At 34.2% G+C, this 19,188-nt stretch overlaps 1 protein-coding gene across 3 annotated transcripts in view; it reads right to left on the bottom strand.

Moving 5' to 3' along the window:
* FAF1 (Fas associated factor 1) overlaps window positions 1-19,188 on the bottom strand; it is a 389,289-nt gene that overhangs the window by 174,797 nt on the left and 195,304 nt on the right. For all 3 annotated transcript variants that reach the window (XM_081054990.1, XM_081054992.1, XM_081054991.1), the window contains one exon: window positions 8,143-8,229. In XM_081054990.1, the coding sequence (XP_080911116.1) occupies window positions 8,143-8,229 (87 nt within the window). The remainder of the gene's footprint in view (window positions 1-8,142; window positions 8,230-19,188) is intronic.

Below are 19,188 nucleotides of genomic sequence, written 5' to 3'. Positions count from 1 at the left end.
TTTATCTGTGGAGTATGGTGTTCTATTTCATAGATTTACTCTCTCTTCACCAAGTTCATGTTTTCCTTTAAACTTTGAGCATATTCATAATGTTTATAATAGCTGAAGCCTCTATCTGCTAATTTCATTATCCAAGGCACATCTATGTCTATTTCTTCTGAAATGATTTCTCTTCTGGTTATTAGCTTTCTGGTGTTAAATTTCTTACTGGGTCATATGAATAGTAACTTTTCATTGGGAGCTCGACTCTGTTCTTATAGGCAGTTACCGGTTAACCAGCTTTTTCCTTTTCAAAGTTGGTTTTAAACTTATAAAAGGGTAGTACGAGAGTAGCTGTCACTCTAGGACTAGTTTACCCACTGCACTAAGGTGTGATTCTTCTGGGGGTTATCTCCTGAATGCCCCATGTATTCACTGAGGTGTCTCTACTATGGCCAGTGAGAACTCAAACTACTCCCAGTTCTGTGTGAGCTCTGAGAATTGTTTGCCTTACAGCTCCCAGTTATTTGTTCTTTTTCCCAGTTAAATTTGTTCCCAGTTAAATTGTTCTTTTTCCTGGCGGTTGTTTTTTGCCCAGCCTCCTGGAATTCCACCCTATGCATGCACAGATTGGTATTCAGCTAAAGACCAGAGCAACCCGATCTAGTTTTCTGGAGCTTTTTCTCTGCTACTACTCTGCCTTGAAAAGTTTAGGTGCCTTGATTGCCACAAACTTCAGTCTCTGTCTCTTCAAACTCAATAAAATCAGCAGGTTCTGTTTTGGTTTCTTCTCTCTTTTCTGGGATCCAGAAATTGCCACCAGACAGAATGTAAGACTACAACACAGCTCATCTGTTTCTTTCTTCAGAGTCCTCTACTGCCTGTTACCTAACATCTGAAAACAGTTGTTCCCATATTTTATTCTGCCTTCTAGTTTTTTATAGAGGGAATGAAATTCCCATTGCAGTTACCCCATCATGGGCATAAGCAGCAGTCTGCAGGTTTGAGATTTTAATATACTGAAAGCAAGATTCACAGCACCACATCTGGGTGCATGTAAATTTCCGGTTGAGGGCTATCTCTCACTTCCATGTATTCTCCCTCACACTGATGGAATAAATATGCCCCCTGAGTGCTGCATCCACCTTCCTGAACTTTCCACTCTCTGTTAAGGGTATAGTCCATTTCACAACTTTTCATTCCTTTTAAACTCAAACTTTCTTTTACTGCTTTCAAGGCTGTTCTTTCTGTCTGTTTAGTCTTTGCCTGTGTTATTTGTAAAAGACTCTATATGTTGACAAGGGCAACGAACCCTCTAAAGCTACTGAGTCTCACTACCACCAGAAGCAACATTATCCAGGACCTTGCCAAATAAAGAAAAAGCCAGTGAAAATGTGCAAAGAATGCCTAAATCCGTCTGACCTAGGACAGGCTAACAAAGTAATTTAAATAGCATAAGATGACCCTGAAGTTACTCAAAGAACGCTTCTGATTCTGCATGTGTATGCGATATAAAGAAATGCTTACTCAAGGGAAAAGGAGCCAATGTTTGTTGAATACCTACTAAATGCCAGACAGTACACCAGGCATTGGCAAACTTTTTCTGTAAAGTACCAAATACTAGATATTTTAGTCTCTATGGACCATGTGGTTTTGTTGCAATGAAACATCCCTACTGTTGGTTATAGTGTAAAAGCAGCTGTATACAATACATAAACAAATGGGTGTGACTGTGTTCCAATAAAATATTATTTACAAAAATAGATGGTGAGTGGGATTTGGGCTGACAGTCATAACTGCCAAACCCTGCATTATATTATGTACTTTACATATTAGGTAAAACCATATGAAATTGTTAATATTCTATCATTTTGTCCTTTAAAAATGAAAATATTATATAGTTCAACCTATTATGTTAATCAACTTAATCTTCACAATAGACTTTCAAGAATGTTAACATCATCCTCATTTTGCAGATGAGGAAACTGACATTCATACATTAAGTAGCTTATCCAAATAACAACAATGTTGGGATTCATAAGAACTTGTGTTAGTCTGCTCACTTATTTCTCTTTCTCTCTCTGACACACACACATTGGTACAAACCAACTCAGTGTAGCTTCCCCTCTTACATCTTGTTATACTACTTACCACTGAAGAAATATTGAGTTTTGATAACCTGATTTTTATTAGGTGGAAAATAAACCTATTTTTCAAACAGTGTATCAAGTTACCATGATCATACAAATTTACTGTTTAGTTGTTTATTGTCATAGATGTAAACTTAGTGGAGCTTTAAAATTCAAATGAGTAAATGTATAAAACACTATGATCCATGGGGCGGCCGGATGGCTCAATTGATTAGAGCATGAGCTCTCAACCACAAAGTTGCTGGTTCAATTCCCGCATGGGATGGTGGGCTGCGCCCCCTGCAACTAAGATTGAAAATGAGCACTGGACTTGGAGCTGAGCTGCGCCCTCCACAACTATATTGAAAGACAATGACTTAGAACTGATGGGCCCTGGGGAAACACACTGTTCCCCAATATTCCCCAATAAAAATTAAAAAACAGAAAACACTATGATCCTGCAGAGCATGCAAAGATGAAGGAAACAGTTCTTATTCCCAATTTTTAGAATTTACGAACAGGAGAAACAAAAGGGCAGTATGCCCCTGTATCTGTGTTTTGCTTCCTGTGGTTTCAGTTACCTGTGGTCAACCATAGTCTGAAAATACTAAATGAAAATTTTCAGAAATAAACAAAAGTAAGTTTTAAATTGTATACTGTTCTGAGTAGCATGATGAAATTTCACTCTGTCCCTCTCAGTCCCACCTGGGATGTGAATCATCCCTTTGTCCAGTGTACACGCTACCTGTGAGTCACTCAGTAGCTTTCCCAGTTATCAGAGCAACTGTTGTGGTATCGCAGTGCTTGTGTTCAAATAACCCTTATTTTACTTAATAATGACCCCAAGCACCAGAGTAGTGATGATGGCAATTCAGATATGCCAAAGAGAAACCATAAAGTGTTTCGTTTAAGTGAAAAGGTAAGTATGTGTAGGAAAAAACATAGCATATGTAGGGTTTGGTACTATCTGCACTTTCAGACTTCCACTGGGGGTCTTAGAATGTATCCCTCGTGAATAAGGGAGGACTGCTATGCACATATTAAAATGTAATCAGATGCCCCTTTTTCTGGAAAACTATTTTTCACCATTCCCATCTGTTAGCAAAATTGAAATGAAGGAAGAAAAAAAGCAAAATAAGGAAAAATGAAAATAATTCAAATAGAAGAATAGAAAAATAAACTAATTTCTAAGAGGGTTGAAGAAGATGGCATCGGAAGAGAGATAGAGACAAAATTTCATAAAGAAAGGTCTTGAAGGAAGGAGATAATTGTTATAGATATTCTAGATGGAAGAAATAGTATGATTAAATGACAGAATAGGAGGGAGCACCAAGTATATTTGAGAAACAGAAAAATGAGTATTTAGCTAAAGCTGAGATTTTTATGGTATTACATTCAATCATTTATTCAAGAAATATTTATTGAGCATTTACTTTGGGCCTGTATAGGAAAATAAACCTGAAGAGAAGTTTCAGATCAAAGAGTAAAGGGTTTTAAATGCAAGTATAAAAATCTGTACATAGTCAGCAAGTATTGGGCTGCTATTGAAAATAAGTAAGCAAGGCTGAATGTGACTGACTTTGCACTTCAGAAATATTTACCTGCCAGCAATGCATGGAATGACTATAGCAGAGGCTTCTGAGTTAATAGTAGGTAACTACAGTGTGGTAAGTATTTGTAATTGTGAGAGTCTGTATCTGGACAGCAGTTCCTGTAAAGTGGAAGGCAGGGATCCAGTGTTAGGAGAAATGTCCATAATTTGACACCTGCCCAACATACTGTATCAGGGAGAAGTTACTGAAGAAAACGGCCCCCATCAGAAGGGTCATTCTCTCATTCACATTCTCTCATTCACAAAATCTTTTTTATTTAAAAAAAAAAAAAGGAAAGTGGGGTGTGTGTGGTTTTTGTTTTACTTTTATTTGATAGAAAAGCCACAGTGTAATGGTTCTGTTAAAAATGATCTCATTTTCAATGTGAAAGTATTTAATAAGTAGCTTTCTGACTCCTAACACATGCTTAAAGACCTCCGATTCAAAATTTCTAATTCCTCAAATTCTGAATTAACATTCCTTAGCCAATGATGGAACCACAGCGGATCATTAGTAATCTCAAAAGGAAAAAAGGACACACAACAAAGTTTTAAAAACAAGGATTTTGCCCCGTAGTGCCAGCATTATTAAAACCTGGAATTCTATAAACTACATATATTCAAATTTTCTGCATTATAATAAGATGTCTAGACATAATTCACAGTGTTAAAATTATTTCTACTCTCTAAAAACCAAGAGCATCCTCATTAAAGTGTAAAATGAGTTTTCGCCCACTTGCAGCTCCTTGCTCTCACAGCTGAACTGTCACAGCATGAAAACATTCCCCTACTGGTGAAGCTTTAGATACCTATTTCTCTGGTGAAAGAGCGCAAAAAGAAATGAAAGAGTTATTGACAATTCATACAGTATCCCATACTCCATTAGAGTATAACTACAGGCAAAGAAAATACTTTTAACTCTGAAGGGAGATAGGGCAAAATGTTTTGAACAACTGTTGACTTCACTGAGTAGTACTGAAAATGTCAAAGACTGTGTAGTCTATCAGGTTCATAAGACACTCAAGATTACACAAGAATTGAATTAGAAGAAGCCGATTTCTTTGTCCTGTTTGCTAAGTCAAAGGTTAATGAGAAGTACACTGAGGGAAAATATCGCTTGTGTTATGGCAAAGTATTTCTCATGCAACATAAAAGCATAAAAGAAAAAGTATTTTAATCTAGTTCTTCATTAACTTCTTTAAAAAATAGCTTTACTGAGGTATAATTTATATGCCATAAAGTTTACTCATTTTAAAGTGTTTAATTCAATGATTTTTAGTAAATTTACAGTTGTGCAACCATTGCCACAATCTAATTTTAGAATGGATCATTCCAAAAATTCATGGAGGCCACTTGAATCTAAAGCTATGATATATTTCAAAGCCACACAAACTCTGTACCTGAGCAGGAACAGTGCAAACTAACCTCACTTTTAATGACCTTTATAACCAATACTCTACTCTGGCACTGGAAAGAAAATGTTCAGGTGCTTTCTTTGAAAGTTAAACCATTTTAAGTATTAAGTTATGTGGCACACTGTCTTGGAAAGAAATTAATTATATTTTTGTTGGTAACACATTTCAGGCTGTTTACACAGCTGACATTTCTCAGCTGTACGCATTTCATGCCCTAAGCTGTGAGGACAATCTTGTTTTGTAGCAGATGCCTCCACTTGAGTGATTTAAATAAGTATAAAAACATCATTGCCTGCAACAATACAGATTACAAGCACCAGCTTTATGAGTTTTTATAGTCCTAATGAAAGAAAGGTTTCACGACATTTCTTTGGCTAGGATCTCCCTAGAAGACTACAGTTTATAAGCCATTTTTGCCAAAACACAAACACTGGAGCTAGTAGATCTGCTATGGCACCAATTAAAAGCATCCTGGCCCTAAACATCTTTGTTGTATCAAATCATGCAGCACAAGGCAACATCCTGCCAATGTGGCAACATTTGCTCTTGGGAGGTGTGGGCAGGCATCATTTCACAGGTTCTGGGACAAGGTGCAAGTATGAATAATGAGGCAAAAAGAATCAAGCCTCTCAGGGAGATTATCTCTTGTGTTTGCTGTGATTTAGATACAGCACCAGGTAGCATTATAATCTTGGATATGGTGAGTTTTAGCTGCTCTCCAATTTTCCTATAGTGATGAAACTGCACTAGAACTCTTGGTAAAAACTTAAATGTTATAACAATCATTAAAACGTGGGTTTCATAAAAGACAGTGTCAACTCCATTCAATGATTTAATACCTGAAATGTATAAAGCCCTATGCTACAGAAAAATGTATCATTATTTCACTAAATTTGCCTATCACTCTTGAAACTTGCAGCTGATAAGCCTATCTCAGTCTGGTTTCTACAAGTGTGGGGTCCAAGAGCAGTTGGCTTTTCCAACCCAAATGTGAAGTCTCACAATTTGTGTATTACCTGATGTTCTTCCTCTTAAGCCAGATAACTATTTTTGCTTTAAACTCTTTATTACACAAAATTTTCAAATATATACAAAAGTTGAGAGAATAATATGATAAACCCAATATACACATCACTCAGCTTCAACCATGATTAATAGATGGCCAGCCCCATAGGTTATTTTGAAACAAATCTCAGATACCATTTCATTTACTTAAACCAGTCAATTTTTGCCTGTGATCCTTTTTTGAGTTATGTTAATATTAATTATAATACTGACTCTCATTTATTGAGTGTCTACTACGCGCCCAGGTACTATATACATATTAGTGCTAATCCTTATAATAATGCTGCAAATTAGAGAGGTAACTGAAGCTCAGAGAATTTAAGTGACATGGTCAGATCTGATTTTCTCCTATTAATATTATTATTTCTTGTACTGGGTTATTTGTGGTTTATTCATGTCTCCTCAGGAAAATCTATCATTTATGAAAATGCTATCTTATTTTTCTAAAATTAAATGTATCACATTTTCTGTCAAATTTCTCACTCCAAGAGGGGAAAAGAAAAATAAACTAAAACCAACAACCACATGCTTCCCCCTTAGCCATGACAACCAGCCAATAATTTTAATGATATAATATCAATGTTCAAATCAGTTGTTTAGAAATAAATGTAAGTGGATGTACATAAACAATATTTTTCTGGAAGGGTTTACTTTACAAAAAAGTTTTGCTATCTTCTGATTATTTTAAAGTTCCATGATCCACAAAACATTTCCCAAAGGCAGTGTTTAGATTGCAGAATAATTAGACAAGAATAGCATCTACTATACACAAATTGTTTAAAAATGTTTCTGTCTTCCACAAAGAATTTCTTCATATAAAACTGTATGATGGCAGTGCTTAGAGGAGTATTTATTATCCAGATAGAAACGTAATTATTACTAGAAAATACAAAAAGGTATTTCAATTCTTACAATCATTATTTGGGTACTATTACTATAAGATGTTTACCAAGTCTCAATTTCTCAGCCCTATTAATTTGAAAATTAGACTTAACTTCAGAATTCTTGAAACATTCCCGTTTTTACTTAAAAAAAAATGGGTATCTGTTTAGAACAACTAAGATGATGGGTAAAAGTGGCCAAAATGCATACCTGATCATGGCATTGTACATCAGAAGCTAAACATTAATGAATGCCAACTATAATTTTATATATATAATGTGATGGTTCAATGTGAGGTCGGAGGGATAGTGGATGGGGGGAGGCGGGTTCACAGTGTGAGGGATATAAATGATGAACGTCTAAGTATTACCTTGTCTTGTACACCTGAAACTAATAAAAAAAAAAAAAAAAAGTGGCCAAAATGCAATTGCAGTTTGCCTTCTTAGATGATAAAATTTACTTTCTTGGAAAAGAATAATCACTTAGAAACAGGGAATAGATAAGAAAGTTTGAAAATTTTACCATAGGAAAATCATTATAAGTAGATATAATAACAGGTAGAATGACAGACTAAATCTTTTCTTCCAGTTGTTTACGGTAGTGAAAATTATGGGTATATTTAAGAATAAAGTCCTATTAAAATTAACTGTAAAAATTAGCTTTTTTAAAGTACTAGTCTACTATGGGAAATGTAGTTTTAAAATTAAATACGTAATGATTAGGTTGATTTTGAGATATTTGTCATTCAGGAAAAATATTTTTTGTGTTTGGGACATTTCATTAGCAATGTCTGAATATTCTTTTTATCAAGGAAAAATTTAAGTCAAATCAAACAGCATTACGTTCCCGATTTTAATACTGTAGCATTATAAACAGAATGCTGATACACGTGGCTTATGATACCTACTCTGTAAGTGAATTCAAATTCCTACAACTCTTTTTATCTTCACATTATTTGATTTATAAATTTTTTAAATGGACCATTCAAAGCATTTGTTTCTGCTTATTATCACAGCCACTTAGACTGAAAGTGGCAAAAGACAGAAGAAGATATAAAACTGATTAGTCAACTGTCACTTACTGAGTCATCTGTGGCAGAAGTTGGCCAGCCCTCCCATAACTGGTGGCGAACGGGGATACTCGTAAGGTCATACACATTTCTTTTTACCTGTAAAAAGATAAAAGACAGTGCAATTAAAATAGGTTTCCCTATGACTTAGAATAGCTGCCAATTTATGTGGTGTACACTGTATTTCCTCTGTTTTCTTATAGATTCAAAACAAGAATTTGAAACCAGGAAAACATAAGTCAGAAAAATTTTGTAAAAAAATTCTAAACTAAATTTAAAAGCAGATTCTCAGTGACAGCTAGATGACATAATAGTTCAAGAAACACGCCCTTCTCTACGGATTATTTCATATATTCATGGATGGTTTCAAGTTTTTTTTTTCCAACTAAGAAACTTCAAGTACACAGTATACCTCAAACAGACTATAATTATATATTTTTATAATCTGTACTTTGAAATGATTCAAGATGTACAATTATTCAAACAAAAGATGTATTTCAAGTTTCTATGTGGAAGAGAGAAGAGCGGTTTTTTTTTTGGAGGGGCAGGAGGAAAATCATGAAGTTATTTTTATTGTTTGATGTAAGCTTTAAAGATATAAAAACATTAATAAAGCAGCACAGGTTATTTCTTTGAAATCATCCCAAATTAAAAACTATTTCAACAGAATATTTATTAACTGAGAGCTTTCCATAATATACTATTTAGGCCCTTCCTGAAAAGAAAAATATAGTAATAATACTTTTTATTTTAAATACTGTTAAAGATGAAAAACTATTTTTCTCGACATGCAATATTATACCATTCACTTAAAAAAAAAGAGGGGGTAATTTATCAGAATAAAGGATTAGAAGGTTAAACTCTATGTTCTCCAGTAATTAAAAAAAATGGGTATCTGTTTAGAACAACTAAGATGATGGGTAAAAGTGGCCAAAATGCAATTGCAGTTTGCCTTCTTAGATGATAAAATTTACTTTCTTGGAAAAGAATAATCACTTAGAAACAGGGAATAGATAAGAAAGGTTGAAAATTTTACCATAGGAAAATCATTATAAGTAGATATAATAACAGGTAAAAATGACAGACTAAATCTTTTCTAATTCACTTAAATCACTAATCTTTCTACAGTTTTATTCTACAGAAGTGAATTCTACAGAAGTGAATTCACTAATCTTTCTACAGTTTTAAATAGGTTATAAAAATTCTATTTTGTTCCATATATAAAAATAAAATAAATGATCAGATTGTAAAAATGGAGAGATTATGTCTTTATTCTTCAGGTTAGTTATGGGATTACACTACTGTAACAAATGAAGCTAGTATTGAATGTTTCACATAGTATGTTCTACATAAAAGACTTGAATATGGAAAACAGGTAGTATTCATTCATGTTTTTAAAATGCAAGTCTAAAGTATCATGTTGTCCAATTTCAGCATTTTGTATCGCATTACTGTTTATTATACATAAACACATCTAAGTTACCTTATCAGTGAAACAGAGATGTATGTTCACTGGGGAAAGGAAAAAACCAAAACACAACACGGAACTCAATCTATTTTTATCTCTAATGTACACCTGTGAAAAAAGACTTAGTGAGAACTGAGAGGCTTGGGGGCATGGCTTGATCCTCACTCAATTCAAACAAACAGCTTTTCTTCAGAGGTTCTTAGCGATGGCCAGTCTACCATGCAGCATTTTGTTTATGGTCAGTCACATCAAGTTTGGAAATTTTCGTTAGTCATTATCAACACAACGATTTAACAAAATGCAAGTGGGCTAACCTCTGACCACTTCCACTAGCTAAGACTATTTTGTCATGCTTAAACATCTGCGCTTTTAAGGAGAAAGGTGTTCCATAAACCCAAAGCATTGTAGTAATAAAAGAAAGGAACAGGACAGAAGAGGGGAATATGAGAAGACTTTAGGCCTCAAGGCCAAAAATATTCCTTTCTTAAAGTTATTTTTCAAATATGTTCTCTAGATACACCAAGCTTCATCAGCTCTTTTTGAAAGAAAAAAAAAGCAGGACAAATGTTTGTATCTGTTGGAAAGGCTGCAGCAACGCCAGCATTGGATAGTATACACAAACACTATGAGTTGAGTATACAAACAAATAATTTTGGAGTGGGATTCTTTAAATTCCACTTTAATTCCAAAACTCAACAATACGGTATTATGAAATAAACAGTATTTTTTTTTCATTAACTCATCTGTAACTGCACTGAATTGAATAACATTCCTTTGCTATTCTAGGCCTGAAAAGCATGTTCTGGCTATAGTGTTATGTTGGTATAAAGCACAATGCCAGACTGATGTGCTGAACAAAAGTGATCAAAGTTAGAGTAATGTTAGCCACTGCACAAGTATTTGGCTTCATTGTTCTCCCCAGAATGACATCTGTTAAGCAACTTGTCATAGAATAAACTGGTTAATGCAGACAGAACTTGGCTGAGAGGGTACAAACTAAAGCATATTAGGCTAATGTTTGATTGTTCCAATGGAAAAGATAAATTCATAGAGATTCTGGGATTAAATGAAAAGAATCTTGTATTAAACCACAATCACTAAGCAATAACTTAAGAAAAAAGTATTTAAAAAATAACTGCATGTTTATCAATGCTGTAACTATAGGCAGATTTTTAACATATGAAAGAAACACAAGTGATAAGGTAGCAAAAGTACAAACTGGGTGGTGGTTTTACTAATGGAGATATAAAAATTCCATTGCCTTTACCGATGGTTTTCTTTAATTACAATTTTAAGTCATAATTCTGCAGAGGAGGAAAAAATACAAAACGTACACAAAGCAAAAGTAAAAATTATTCTTTTAAAATATTATTCTAGGAAACCTGAGTGACAAAATACAGCTGTGAATAAAATGGTGCAGATGAATAAAAGGGCATCATGAATTAAATGTGAGGCATGAAAAGAGAGGAATGAAGGAATGGAGGAAAGAGAAAGAGAGAGAGAGAGAGGGAGAGAGAGGAGGAAGAGAGGAAGGACTACAAAAGGAGAAGAGAGGAGGAGGAACAGAGAGGGAGAGGCAGGAGGGAGTGGGGAGGAGGGAAAAGGGAGGAGAGAGAAAGACTTGAGAGATTGACTGATGGATTTAAGAGATTTGAGAGCACTTGAGAGACACAGAAAAGAACACACACAGCCTGGGGTGCTGTAGCTGGTATACCCAACTGCCATTATTGCTCTACTTCTAATGGAATTTCATCTTTAGAGATTTGTGTTAAATTCCAGTTAAGGACAAGTGGCACTTCACAGGGTAACATTTCCTAAGGGCCTTTTTGTCTTACATATTTTCTTTGATCAGCATTGACTCAAGATCATGCTGAACCCTCATAATCTTTTCAATTCTTGTTATGCATTAAGCTCTAAATCTATGAGATTTCAGGCTGCTAAACTATGCAAATGTTTCAATTAGTTATGAAGAAATTTAATAAGTGCTTTGATTACCAATGAACATCAAATTATGTTACAAACTATACTGTATTTGGATCAAGTGTTCTAGATAGACAATAGATTTTCCAGTTTGGCTTCTAGATTTTCTAAAAAGAGAATTCCATTTCTTCCCCACTGTTTCAGATAAGACATTTGTTTGTGACTAAGCAAAAATGTAAATCAGATTAACTTGAAATGGTACAGAATACAGACCTTATTTGTTCAATACTTGCTTTTCATTAAATAAACATATATTGATATACTAAAATTAATGTGAAAAACTAAGCAATGATCTCCACTTCAAACTTCGTATTTCCTCACTGTGGAAATTTCATTGAGAAAAACAACACTGGGAAAATGACAATTTTATTATGACCTCCTCAATATGAAATCATATATTCATCTCCCTCAGTTTTCTTTTCAGTTCCATAAATTTTCAAACAATTTTTATTTTTTAGTTAAATTTTATCAGAATTTCTAGAAAATAATTCTTAGCCAGTTACTCTGCTAAATTAAGCTTTGACACTCAGACAGCCCCACAAGTTGTTTGTAGCTATTCAAATTGAAAAATAAAAACTTGTAGATAACTTTGTCAGCTATAATCAAATCATTCCCTGTGAGCTAAATGTTGATCAAAGTACTGAAACACATTTCAGGGAATTTTAAACGCCATATTATCCAAGTGAAAACAGTTTCCAATAATAGAAGAGTCACCAAGTTTGAGGTGTTGTGGCACAAAGTGAGGCAGAGAACAAGATTTCTAAGCCTAATTTTGCCCAATTGTTACTATGGGCAAGTTGGCTGAATCTCTCTGGGCCTTAGTTTAGTCAATATTAGAAGAGAATACAAGATCGCTTCCAATTTTCAAAGCTCTAAAATCCTATGATTTTGTGAAAATAATGGAGTTAATCTTAGGTACAAGAAAGAACCATATAGGCTAGAAAATGGAATAAAAATAGTAAAGAATTAATAAATATAACACATCAAAAAGGAAAACTGAAAATAATTTCAGTTAAGAAATATAGATAAATAAGGTGATTATTTTTCTTAGGTGAAGAAAAAGCTTAGTTTTTGCTTTTATTATATGAAAAAGTCTAGATTTTTTAAAAAAGTCTGAATAAGATTTTCAAATCTTATTTGAAAATAAAGCCTGTCACACTGGTCTCCCAAATAACTATTTCATCAACCAAATGTCATCAGTGAGGCTATGGTTTGACAGACTACTACTAGCTAACTGGTATAGTTGTAAATTTCAACATCTTTAAAATTTTGAAATCTGGTCCTTGATTCTTCACATATTAAACATTTTAATATAGCAAAAAATAGAAAATGTTTAATTGCCATGGGCTTAAAACAGCTATCAATTTGTTAGCACTCTAGTTTCTAGAGTTTCTGAATAAAGAACACTATGGCAAGTTACAACTCTCACGAAAAAGCACCCCGACACTAGAGACACCTATCTCATTCTCTTATTAATCTTAGAAGAAAAAGACTTTTGGTTATATTAGAACCTGAACTTACCCAAATTTTAAATATATCACACTCTGAACCCCGAGTACTTCACACTACCAACTGATGCTCTGGTTAAGAGTTTGCTAAATAATAACTGCACTGAACAAATAAGTGTGTGTGTGTGTGTGTGTGTGTGTGTGTGTGTGTGTGTGTGTGTGTGCGAGCGCGCGCGTGCGTGCGTTTAAATCAAAATAAGGCATACAGACTAGGCATAGTTCCAGTTTCCTAGCAATCACTGGTGCTCTGAAAGGCTTATAGTTAAGAAACCAATCACTTCTGATCCAGACTGGGGTTTGAACACACACTTCGTATCTAAAGACTTTTTCTCTTTTTAACATACTGTACACTCATAGCAGTTGCACACAGATTTGTTTTACTAAGAAGCAAGTTAAAACCCTCCTAAAAATCCTTCCTGAAAAAAAAAACACTTGAAACCGGATGGTGCACAGGGAATGAGAAGGTGGCATCAGTAATCAAATGTTAATTAGCGAGCTTTTTTTTTTCCTTCCCTCAGGGCTGGCCTGTGTTAGAGAATTCAAATCAGAAATCAATGCTCCAAGTGTTTAACTATTACTTCTTCTCATTAACCATTTAAAAGACTTGGCAATTCTCTCCTCATAAAAACAGTAACTTGAGACATTTCTTTTTCTCAAATACAATCTTTCCAGAAAACAATAAAGATGTTGTTCGAAAAAAACTATAAAATTGAAGTTGCTTTCAATCAGGCTTAGAACTGACTGTAGTCTTTCTGCTCTTTAAAAACATCTTTTGGATCTAGCTGAATTCTTCATTCCAACAGCTGCAACTAAGTTTTGCTTTGTATACTATAGTTAAAAAACTTACTGTCTGTAAAGAAATTTGACAATTAGTATCTTAACAGATTACTTAAGAATGATGACAATAAAGCTAATCAAATATGGAAACTAGTTTGAATGCATACAACTAGAAACAGATTTTAGCCATCCTGAAAAACTACCAAAGGATAACATTTAACACTTTCATTAGAAATATGGTTATAGTCATAATTTCCTATCCCAGAAGTTTGGTGTGGGTGAAAATGATATAAAAATTGCAAAGTTAGATCATATTTAAAGTGACTGAATGATCATAAATTTATTAAAATGAATTCCTACCTTTAGTTAAAGGTTAAGCCTGGATTTTAAAAAAGAATTCCTCAAGTGCTAAGAAAATGTTTATAGACGAGTAAGGCTGAGTATGTTTCACAAATAAAAAAGATGCTAAATTTTAGGAGCTTCTGGAAAAAAAAGTTTAGAGAAATTGTGAAGTTGGCAGAAGTTGAAATATGGAACAATTATTTTTCTACAACAGCAGTTTTCAAAGTGCAGATAAGCAGTATTAGTATAACCAGGAAACCACTACATATGGCAATTTGGGGGATCCACTCCAGACCTCCTGTATTGGAAACTAGGGCCCAACAATCTGTATTTTAACAAGCCCTCTAGGTAATTCTTACCAAGCCAAAGTTTAAGAAGCACTGTTTTAGGATGTGTGAATTATAGGCTCTCCCAGATGGCTATGCCTCTCTAGTTTACTGATTCTAAAGTTCTCTGAACTCTTGCCTTAGGTGGCCAGTCCTTTTTGACAATGAATATGATTAATAATGATTTGTTACAAAAATTCTAAAAATGCTATAATTTTGTTTGGATGATAAAGTAATCATTTTTAGTCTAAGAAACTAATGAGAGAAGACACTACCTCTTTACTATAGACTACATAGCACTGAAATGATGGATAATAATTGATACATAATAATCTTCATCACTGAAAATCTGTGTTAATCTTCAGTTTTTCTGCTTTAAGCTTAAGTGTGATTACTTTCTGGCTATAATATATATTTGAACATTTCAGTAAAACTAGTAAAACTGCAAATCCACAATAAACGATCTATTGGTCACATTAAGTAAACTTGGAAGATACTTATACACATCAGCTCAATTGAAGAAATACCCCTAAACACCAGAGAACTATGGTCAAGCAAATTAGAGACTAAGCAGTTGTTGTTGTTGTATTTCTCGAAGACTAGCTGAAACAAGAACCAAAGGAAAAACAGTGAGAGGTTAACCACCTATCAGTTAGTCAAGACCTTGCCCTAGAGGGCAATATTTCCTCTCTATACTTTATGGAAACAGTGAGAAAGCAAAGTTTTCCCAACTATTTAACGGCCTAATAGATACAAATGTTTTTTACTGCCTGCAATGAATATCACTCACTCAATAAATGCTCTTAAAATTTCCTTTTAAAATCAAGTAAATTAATCAACTTATAATTCCTTGACCAAAGGAAAACACCAATTAAGTCAAAAGTCAATCCTAGAAATAACCAGAACAATTATAAGAACACTATAGGAGTTTTACCTTAACCTAAAACCCTTTTATAAAGTTCAATTTTATGTACTACTTCAAAAATTGGTCATAAACCGAGAAATATTTGTATACCAAAAATGTTTTGATTTTTAAGTCTGAATTTTAGTAGACAATTTGATATATTATCAGCAGCAGTGCACAAGTTAATTTTAAAGACATAAAATCATACCTGTAAAACAAATATTTAGTTAGGTACAAGGATATTCATTGCAGCCTTGTTTATCATCACATACATACAAAATTGGCACAATCTTAACATCCAATAATAGGATAGTTAAATAACTAAATGAAATACCATGCAGCCATTAATATGATGATGTAAAACCAGGGTCAGAAAGTACAGCCAAATCCAGTCTGCTGTCTGCTTTTGTAAATAAAGTTGTACTGAAACACCACCACTTCCATTTGTTTATATACTGTCTATGGCTGCTTTTGCACTACCTTGAGAGAATAGTTGATGCAATAGAAACTGCATGGCCTGCAAAGCCTAAAACATTTATTATCTAGCCTTTACAGAAAGTTTCCAACCCCGATTTAGAAGAATAGTTAATAACATTAAAAGTTGTTACATATTAAAAGAAAACTAGGTTGCAAAATGATGTGCCTTTCTGCTTGTTATATGTATACATATACATATGTATATATGTATACTATATGTATGAATAAAGATATACAATAAATGTTAAAATTTGTTCCCTCTGTATTATGGTATTATGACTCATTTTTATTTTCTGTATATCTATCTTTTCTAAGTTTCTACTACTTCTGTAATAAGTGTTTTTTTAATTTTTGTTTTCATTCAAAGTAAAAATATGAACTTGGAGTCAGAACCTGGTTTTCATTTCTGCTGTGCCACTAATTATCTAAGTGACCCTGAGCAAAGGAAATGCGAAAGAGAAAGGCAATTGAACATTTACTGAGCAACTTCTATAAGCCAAGAACTAGGTTTTGTGTTAACATATCCTTATAATACCTTTTACAGGCATTATTATCTTCATTTTACAAATGATGAAACTGAGGCTCAGAGACAATAAATAATTTGCCTAAGTTACTCCAGTTAGTATATGGTGAGATTAGGATTTAATTTATTAGTTCTATAAGTCTAGATTCTTTCATGACTATGACATATCTTCTCTTAGACTGAATGTCTTCTGTAAAGGTTTGTAGTAAATTATCTTTAAAATTCTTTGCCACTTGACACTTTTATAATTGTAATGTGTAAGAATTTTCTACGAGGCCATTTACACTTACTCAGAATGGTGGGCATTAAGTGGTAACAAGTAAGAGTGACCAACTATGAGCAAAACCTGTCATGAGATCAAGTGAGCTTTTTCACACCTGTTGTACTGCAACAGGCAGTGAAAAGCAGTTACAGCCTATCAATTTTGTACTTTTAAGTGCTAAAGAGGAAGGACAACTGCCAGATCAAATAGCAACTTGTTATTGTTTCAATGCTTGAATGCTGCCTTCACAGTAAGAGGGCAGCTCCTGGTGTCACATACAGCTGAGAAAGAAATAACACAATAAAAAATATATTTAAAGGAATATACATCAAGGTAAAAGGAGAAGAACAATCAGAACAGTAAATAAACTTTATCATGTAAGGGTTAGCTAAGGCTCTTCCTCTTACAAACTTTGGCCCAATGCCTGCTGAGTTTCCATTCTTTACTAATGTAAGCGTTTTGTCTGGAATAAAAGGATATGAAGACATTCACATTCTGGGCCTGCTCTTGCTACGTTGCCAATACATGGTAAACCAATTATGCTCTATCTTGTTATTCCAGTTTTCCCTCTCTCAACAGTTGGGCCTTCTTGCCAACCCTTATTCTATGCTTTTGATTTGTGTAAGTGAAATTCTGAATATTTGTTTTATTTGCAACCTCTGTAAGTTCTAAAATTGCGTCTATAAGGAAGATGTGGAGCAATGCCATACTCTGCTAATTTGTTTTTTACAGAATGACATTTTCTTTTAAATTTTACACACACACACACACACACACACGCACACACATGCACGCACTTGCACACAGACAAATTAAACTACTTGCCCAAATGTCATTTAGTTAATTAATGCCTAAGTCAGGATGATAATGCAGATTAAAAAAAGCCTTAATCCATTTCTTCTTTCTTCTTAAAAAATGTTTTTTCCTTAAAGACCATCGCTTCTATCGCAAACTTCAATTTTTAAAAAATACTGACAATCTTACTGTTTCTGGCAAAGACCCATCTTTCCATTCTGATGAAGACTGGATCCTCTCCCACCCTGGTAGCACACACTGATGCTCACACACGATGTTCCTGTTTGCTTTGCTGTTTGCTGTTGCCCATCCAGGCCTTTGCCTTTTCTCTAAGATGCTGAAAACAGTGGTGGGAACCACTAGTAGTGGAACGCCAGTCTATAATCAAATCTCTCATAATTTTACATTTTCTTATTGCCAAACAAAAAAAAATACAAAAAACAAAGACAACAAAGGGACTCAGTGTTGGGGTCTGCCATGAATACTAAAGTGGCCTGGGGGGTGTGGCTCATCAAGTGAAAATAAACCATTCAAGTCATCCACAGCAAGGAGAAAGTTTGGGAACAACTAGGCCAGTGTTTGCATCTGGGGCCCCGGAGTCACGAGAGTTACGTTTCCCTTCACTCTACTTAACCAAGACACCAGAGACAACCTATTTAACCTCTCCTTTTGGAAATATTAAGTAATCTCCTCCAAAGAACAGCCCAGAAAGACATTTAAAAGTGTGTCTGGTCAGGTTTTCTGATTCAAACTTGCTACTTTCCAAGATCGGCTTTCAGCATTCCTCTTTCTGAGATATCTGTGGGTGGGAGGGCAGGGAGGATATCTTAAGGAAAGTAGCTGCCTTGGCTAAGAGCAGAACTCTAATAAAAGGATAGACACCAATATTACATTCTGGTTAATTTTAGGTGGAGGAAGTAGAGTTGGAAACTGATTGCAAATGACAATTTAATTAAAGCCTATCAAAGTGAATTGACACTGTGAACTAAAGTCTGATATTGCACACCAAGCCCTGAGAATGGAAGCTGCCAATACTCAGAAACTCCATATAAGGGGCTTTTAATCATGGCAGTTAAAATCCCAACCCAAGAACCTCACTGTTAGGGCTGGCTCTGAAATATAAATATAGATATCTTACAAAGAAAATAATAGGAATATCTTAGCATTCTCACTTAATGTATTATTAAGATCAGATATATTTTGTAATCACATAATTCATTAAATAAGCAAGCATTCTAAAAAAAGCTGCCTGCAATCGCCTGTTAAAAAAAATTACTCCTACTTATTCATTAACAAAGCTATTCCTTAGCTCATCCCTGCCATAACCTATTCTATTCAAAACCATATGGGAAAGGACATTAAAAAACCGCCACAAACCATGGACTTCTGGTATTAGTGCTACACACTGCATACCCCTATTCATTATTTCACCTCCCTTGTTTAATCTATCATTAAGATTCAGTGACCCTACACTAAATTTAAAGCAGATCCTTCCTTCCTCCCATGCCTAAATTCACATACTTTTCTAGTTGGGGATGCCCTCAAGTATTAACAACTCTACGGGGTTTCTCTAATCTCAGCTCTGAACTATGTCATGCTATAGAACCAAGAAATTGCTGTTTTACATCTCTAACTATGGAGGCTTCCATAAAAAAGGACCATATAATTTACTTAATAAGATAAAGGGAGAAAAATC

The sequence above is a fragment of the Rhinolophus hipposideros genome (genome assembly GCF_964194185.1).
Source record: "Rhinolophus hipposideros genome assembly, chromosome: 8".
Lineage (NCBI taxonomy): Eukaryota > Metazoa > Chordata > Mammalia > Chiroptera > Rhinolophidae > Rhinolophus > Rhinolophus hipposideros.
This window is presented reverse-complemented; position numbering and strand designations above follow the sequence as displayed.